General features: G+C 47.3%; 1 protein-coding gene across 1 annotated transcript; it reads left to right on the forward strand.

Annotated features, from left to right (window-relative positions):
* LOC149363386 (uncharacterized) lies at window positions 1-4,520 on the forward strand. Its single transcript, XM_089568508.1, has 3 exons — window positions 1-1,851; window positions 2,584-3,506; window positions 4,490-4,520. Exons 1-3 carry the CDS (start codon window positions 1,789-1,791, stop codon window positions 4,518-4,520), a joined length of 1,017 nt encoding a protein of 338 aa, XP_089424634.1. The 5' UTR covers window positions 1-1,788.
* Window positions 4,521-7,885: the final 3,365 nt, after the last annotated feature.

The following is a 7,885-nucleotide window of genomic DNA, read 5'->3' on the forward strand; positions in this document are numbered from 1 at the left end:
AGCTGCAGCGCCTCTGATGTGGAGCCTCCACCGCCGCGGCCGACCGCGCGAGCCAGCAGCCCATCTCTCCTCTGCTGTGACGTCATGTTGTCACGTGGTCAGCCGCCGCGCCTCTGATGTGGAGCCTCCACCGCCGCGGCCGACCGCGCGAGCCGGCAGCCCATCTCTCCTCGGCTGTGACGTCATGTTGTCACGTGGTGTCACGTGGTCACGCTAAAGGTCAATGGTAGCTCCACCGCCGCGCTCGACGGGCTGTAGTGTAGCTCTAGTAATATGCTTCGCATAAAATTTTATTCTCTATCAACAGGTTTGTATTCAGCTCCATTTACATAAAACATGTGAGCAGTAAGTGCTGCAAGTTTGTGAAGTTTTGCCTCAGTTCTGTGGACGATGCGAGTGCTAGCGATCTCAGCGGTCCCATGCATTCGAACCAGGGTAAAGTATGTTCCCTTTTAACCACATTGCTCAGTCACTACCTCTAGGCACTTCTACAAGCCGACAACCGGCCGCACTTCTTCGTAAGCACGACGCTTCTCTTCGACTCCGCATCCCTTCGACGCACAAAAGCCGCGATCGGACTCCTCGACTGTGTCCCAAGACGCCACTACAGGCGTATAGTGTGACCGGAAACGCAGTAACATTCTATTTACCTAGACACAGACCAATTTTAGAAAGCGACTGTCCTTCCTGAAGGTAAGCTGATTGTCGACAGAGATGCGGTGTCGACGGCGGCTTGGAATCCCTGCAGGGCTCCGCGAACGTGTTACCTCCGAAGGATCGGATTGAAGCGCACCACAGTCGGGCCTCTTTTCATAGGTTTTGTGTCGGACACCGAAGACCCTCGTGGATACTGCCTTTAGGTTATGAATCTCGCTTCCCCTCAAACATCGCGCACTCACCCGAATTACTTGTACCTCATATTGTTGCTTGTACCTCATATCGCAAAGAAGTAAGGTGAATTCAGTTTCAACCCTGTTGGTGTTCATTGTCACCAAACGGATAAATTACAAACAGCCAAAAGGATCAGTCCACCATGACTTCTTCACTGCTAAGGGTAACATTCCCGGTAAGAAAATAATAAATATATGCAAATAGCGACACGCATAGCGGATTCTCTATGCGGTAGTGCCCAGAGGAACGAATAGCTACTAACATCTCGAGCCCGAAAACTTAAAATCATTTTTAAAAAAATTGCAGGGTATGGGTTCGTGGCAGATAATTATTTACAGGCGGTCGAGTTGATACGTAAGCAAAACCACTGGAGAGGTGAACAAGCATGAACAAGCAAGGCAGCATCGAAATTAATGTTCCCGCAAACTTTTCTCCTTTAGTTTTATATTCTAATTAAACAACACGTAAATGATGCCCCTGTTCTGACACCAGTACCAAAAAGAGCTGTGTTCGATTACGGTAGGCCCCGCATGAGTCCTTACCACGTTCACTGCGCTTCACACGGGTTCCGAGTAGAAACTCAGGCGGAATTTTTAATTGAGCACTTTCGTGCACGTGCCAGTCTGATACTGGTTTTGGTACGCATAACGAGAGAGCTTCGCGCAACAAAAAGCAAGCATCAAAGCTGTAGGGCTGCTGGCCAAGGAAAAATATTAAGTTTGGAGGCATGGAGAAGAATAAGGATTCCCTTTGGCCTCAAACGTGTTGCTCAAGACACGTTGCTTGAAGCATCGGCGACGATTAAAGATTGTTTTAAAAAAGGGTGCGCCCATCTTTCTCACGTCCCGTTAGACCAGTTTGAACCAGTTCTTGCACCCAACTACCTGGTATAAAAGGATGCTCGCCAGCCACACAGATCAGAAGCTTCTGCTCCTCCAACCGACAAGGAACACCACAATGGTTAGTCACTGTTACGGTTTCTCTTCTCACGCATAGCGCTAATTGGCTTAGGTTAGAATGTGCACATTTAGAGAAATTGTTGACACCGCATTTTGTCCCTGCCACTGTTAAATGTGTACTTTAAGTGTGTGATCCAGTATAGTGGTAAAAAATTGCTTGAGAAAGGCGATTTATTTTTTATTTCAAAAAACTCTCCAGCCTAGGTTCGATAAATATTGCGTGAAGATCGTCGCCTATAGAGCAGGGATATAGCCTTGGAGTTAGAGCTCAAGTATAGTTAAGCTGAATATCATAGTTTATATATTAAAGAATACCAACTCAGAATGTCGCCGCAGACAAATGATTTGAGTTATTGGAAATTATACGGAACCTTCCATATATTCGCATTTATATTTAATGGAAAGTGCAAGAATTATTTCTCCGCTGCTCCAACCCAGCCTGTTTAAGTCGCAAACTTTATGTATTCACGTGTGGTTATTACAACATGCTACCAAACATTTTGAACAGATTAAACATATAAGCAATGAATGGCTATTTACATTTCATTCTTTGCGCCGTTTTATCTCAATAACAGTCAAATATAAAAAAAACTTAACACAACTTAACTGATAGCAGTCATTATAAAACTTGTCACCGCTGAACCTTATGAGCAGAACTTGCAACAAGTATTTGGGTGCAGAAAAAAAATAGGTGAATGCCTGACAGGAATGCGCAACACTTCATATCCACCAGATCCGTGCCTGCATCGTCCTCGCCCTGGCCACCAGCGCCTTCGCTGGTCAAATTGGCCACCTTGGCACCGGCGCCTACACCCTCGCCAGCAACCTCGGCTACGGCCTTGGTTACGGAAACCTCGGCTACTCCGGTCTCAGCTATGGCGGCCTCGGCATCAGCCACTACGGCCTCTCCCACGGCATTGGCTACTCCGGCCTGACTGGCTACGGTCTTGGCTACGGTTACGGATTGGCCAGGCCTGCCAGCTATGCTGTGGCCGCTCCAGCTGTCTCCCGCACCATCTCCACCTACCACGCCGCTCCAGCCGTGACTGCCGTTCACGCTGCCCCAGCTGTTGCCACCGTCGCCCACGCCGCTCCAGCCGTCGCCACCTACGCCGCTGCCCCAGCCATCAGCTACGCCGCTGCCCCAGCTGTGACCAAGGTCGTGCAGTCCGCTCCAGCCATTGCCACCTACGCTGCTGCCCCTGCTGTCACCAGGGTCGCCACCAGCTATGCTGCCCCAGCTGTGACCGCTGTCCACGCTGCCCCAGCTGTCGCCACCTACGCTGCTGCCCCAGCTGTTACTGCTGTCCACGCTGCTCCAGCTATCACCGCTGTCCAGGCTGCCCCAGCCTTCGCTGCCGTTCACGCTGCCCCAGCCGTGACCGCTGTCCACGCTGCCCCAGCTGTGGCCACCGTCCACGCTGCTCCAGCTGTCGCTGCCGTCCACGCTGCCCCAGCCATCGCTACCTACGGTACCTATGGCTCCTACGGTCTTGCCCACTCTGCCCCAGTCTACGGATACGGTGTTGGCTCCCTCGGCTACGGCGTCGGCTCCTACGGTTACGGCCATGGTCTCCTCGGCTACGGCCTGAACTACGGCTACGGTCTCGGCAGCCCACTCAGCTACGCTACCCTCCTCCGCAAGAAGAAGTGTAAGTATTCAAGGAAATGTGTACAACTGCTATCTGATCTGCCCGGGAGTTTTCTAATATATGCTTTTTTTCATATTGCAGAAATTCCGCACTTTTTAGACAACGCATCAAGTTTCAAGCTCACCCTAATGGAGGAGCAGACTTCGAGGCTTCTGTCAGGTTTCCTGATAATAGCCAAGAAATAAACTGCTTTCCTAGAATTCCTTTGTCTCAGTTTTCTGTGGGGTCATAACGACTTCACCGCTTGCGAAATGAGCAAGCGATATTATATCAAGAAGAATTACAAGAAAGAGAATAATTTCTTACTTGATCTATTGCAAAAACAACATGTAATCATTTTTGCTTCTGATGGTGTATGCAGTCATAACAATAATTATCATACGCGTTTCTACACCACCCCTCATCTTCAGTGACAAGATTTTTTCAATATTTCGTCGCAATGAGCGTCGATTTTGCATGCCACATTAGTTCAGGAAGTAAGCGGCTAGAGTTTTTAACTTGTCAGCGATCTGGCCTGGCTGAGAAATACGGCTCATTTTATCTTGTAATTTACGGGAAACGCCCCTCAGGTCGCTTCCTCTAAGCAACATGGAGTGTGGAGCAATTACACTCATGGACAATAAATGTTTAAAATGCGCTCTCGAAACACATTTTTTACCTTGCGCGGCTGAGCAATACAATATGGAGTCATGCGTTCGTTCATGCGGCTGTTTATGTGACATGGCATCGGCCAATCACGTTGGATTCGGCAAGGTAATGGAGGGCAGCCGAATATTAATCTCGCATGCAAGTTAGATAAACTAGCTAACTTTTCTCGATCTACTTGTGACCAGGCATTCACTGCACTGTGCTTCTATTGTTACTACTCCAACTGTGGGATTCCATTAGAATGTATATCCGAGGTCATAGCAGTGTACGTTGCGTATGGTGCACCGCTTTGCTTCCGTTGGTGTAGACGTTGATGGCGGTGTTTTTGTGTTTATTCAGTACAGACGTGGACTGTGCGGCGTTGTTGTAGCGTGTGGTTCGAAGGGGCGTATGTTGAGCGAGTGTGAGAAGAGCCCAGCCGCCTGCGCGAGATTGGTGGTGCCAGTAAGGGAGCGTTAATGCGTGTGTGCATGACGGTATGCTGGAGCGTGTCGCACCCGTGTACGTCTTTATACATGTTCTCTCTTCGGTGATGACTTCCTAAAGCTTCAAGCGTGCTTAATGATGCCAGCGCTTCGTAATTTCTAGAACTATGGGGAATGTTATGCTGATCGACAGCTGTCGGACGCTAACTAATTATTGTCAGCTGTAGGTTGTGGATCCCCGCTGCTTGCGGGATGTTGCATTCCTGCCCCCATTCGGTCAAGTCAGTGCGGCGAAGGTGTCGAAAAGGCCTCTATGTTTGGGGCGTTGATTAGACACGTGCAATAGAAAATAAATCAGGGCTGTGTAGAATTTTGTGTACTGATCAGAGTTTTCGAGGCTGCGTTTTTGTTTGCAATATGCCCGGGACAGTTTACAAGAGCGCGGCTTTGATTGCTCCTCTATCATTCCATCTTTTTTGCCTACTATTAATGGATTACGTGGATGACATTATGAGAGTTTTGGATATTTTATAACGTTAGAGTGCGATGTATTTTTGCGTGGTAAATAAGGGTGTTCTGCTGGATGTCAGCTTTGTTATCTTCTTCTCTGCTGGGTCAGTTGTGTCAGAGCATAGGTTTTCTTTCTGTCTTGCGCTTGACTGCTCAGATGGCAAGAAAATAACTGAACACAACCAGAACTTCGGGGAAATCAGAGAACTTTCCCTCCACCGCAAACGTCACATAACACGGAACAAGCACACATGCTGCTGATGATCCAGACTTACACTTCCTCATCCCCTAAATGCATTATAACTTAGAATGGGGTAACGCAGCTGACTATCCTATCTTTCTTGAGATCAGGGCAGAAACACAAATCGTCCTGACTGCTGCTTACGAATAAAGATTCTTTCTCATTTACCGCCTTGGCTGCATGTCTATAGATTACCCGCACTAAGAATGAAAAAACCGTGACCGTCATCTTGATGCTACACGTTCGCCCATAGGGGCTGGCGCTTACTGGGCAAGTTAACTGGTTTTCGTGAGTGTGGCATGTCTTCAATCTGGTTCTCGATGACCACATGTTGAGTCTGCGATCTGATGAGCCTCCTCAATAAGTCCATCGGACTAGTGTCGTAGACAGCAGTTTCTAGTTAGCCCACATTTGCTGAGCGGTTAAAAAACCCAGACCATGCAACAAGTTGTTCTCTTCATATGCTCGCAGCTCAGTTAACAACATTCTTTCAAGCGTTTTTGAGCGGCAGTACTCTCTGAGCTTCCTCACTGTGCGTCATTGGGGAGGTAAAACCAAAGAAGTGTAGTAAGATAATAAACATACATTCCCAGGAGCTCAGTTAAGGCAACCTCTAGCCTTGCTTTAGTGGTGATCTCCAGAAACAATCGCCAAAATCTCCACGAGTAGCCTCCAGAAACAAGGTTGTTGGAAAAAAATGCCGCTCCATGCAGTGGCCTGTGATGAGACGGGAGTTGCGGAGCAGCCGGGGAGTTAGGTAGGCTTAGCGCAGGCAGTTAATAAGCGCACATAGGAAAGGTCACCATTGCTGCCTTTGTCCTGCGATGAGCCTCATCATATAGAGCTGTCTCTTTGCATTGAGTGAAATTTAATCACAAAGTACAGCAGATACCCCAGACAAACTCATCCAAGCTTTTAAAAAATATGGAGCGTCTTAGCCCAGCGAAGCAAACGTTGTTGATATTAATGTGGCCAACTCCGCAGTATTTGTTACTTCTTCAAAGTAAATAATCAGTTAATACTAAATAGTAAACTTTTCAATTGCTGATTTTAAGCCGAAGCGATGGATCAGTGGTTATGGTGCTCGGCTGCTGACCCGAAAGACGCAAGTTCTATCCCAGCCGCGGATGCCGAATTTTGATGAAGGCGAAATTCTAGTGTCCCGTGTACTATGACATGTAAGCGCACATTAATGAACCCCAGGTGGTCGAAATTTCCGGAACCGTTCACTACGCCGCCTCTCATAGCGTGAGTTGCTTTAGGACATTAGACCCCATAAATCGAACCAAACTCTCAATTACCGACTTCAGGAACAGGGTGGCAAATCACCTGTTGTGGGCTGCCTTAAAATTTAGCTGGCTGGAATGCGCGCACGAAGGTACCATTTAAATTGTTTCATTTTCTCTCTTTAAAACAAAGATGCCACGTGACCAGCTTCATCGCATCCCTAACCGAGTGCGTGGACAAAGCATCATCCGTGAAAGCCTTTTTACAAAAAAACGAATTAATTTTGTTTTTAGTTAAAGACGTGCCTTCGAATGCTGAGGCAGCCCCGAAGTGACGTATAAACCTTTTATTATGCGAATTCTTTTTAGGCTAGGCAATAAGAGCTACTTTACGCGAACAGCACCCCGATTTATAATTTGCGTAAGCTGCTTTTCAAGACAAGCGCTAAGATCTGAATTGACCCTTTGTTCCTTAAACTAATAAATAAATATTTGGCTAATCAATGTTAACGAATAATTGCGTTTGGCGAAAGTAAAGTATACTATCCGCGACATGACAACCAACAGCAGCTTGTCTACAATTAGCTGAAGCACACGGTACAGAAGTACGCGTAGTGCGTCTGAAGAATTTGGAGTACGGGCCGGAGAGGCCTTAAGGCATGTTTATAATGATACTGAGTAAGGTAAGGGACGTGAGCTGCTATTGCCATTCATGAGTGGCCATGAAGTTCGCGCTATCAAACAGAGCAGTTGGATGATACCAAACTAGCGAATGTAAAGTGCCATCGATTATTACGTGAGAGCAAGCAAACAAACTGCAACGAGCTCTTTGTACATACTCCAGGAAGGCTGTGAGACCTGTCCGTGACATCCCAGCGTGTCTTTGGTTCCTGTCCATGACAAAATTTAAGTTTTACACAAGCTTGGACGCTGTGGTGCCGCATTGCACCCAAAATTTGGAACGCCGATGAATGTCCCGAGTTGGTAACATTCGAGTTTCAAAACCTGATTTTCTTGGGCCAATCCCCTTTTCTCGTTCTTGGGTATTCGTGAGTTTTTTTTAAAGAAAAAAAAGCGACAACGACCTCAGCAGTGACAGAAAAATCTGGGGGCCAACACAGAAAACGACCTTTCTAAAAACACGTCGTCTCTTGAAGGGCGACCATTTTCTTCTGCACTTTAACCCGCGGAAACGCGTAAGGTGAAAGACTAGTTGTTGCTCTCTACAATCGTATTAGCCAGTGAAGAGCTTGGCTCGTGTACAACTCCATCATAAGAAGATGCCTCACGTCTATCTTTTTTCTTCTCACTTCTGTCTAAATTTGTTTGCGAG

Source organism: Amblyomma mixtum, chromosome 2 (assembly GCF_055824585.1).
Source record: "Amblyomma mixtum isolate Tamu chromosome 2, ASM5582458v1, whole genome shotgun sequence".
Lineage (NCBI taxonomy): Eukaryota > Metazoa > Arthropoda > Arachnida > Ixodida > Ixodidae > Amblyomma > Amblyomma mixtum.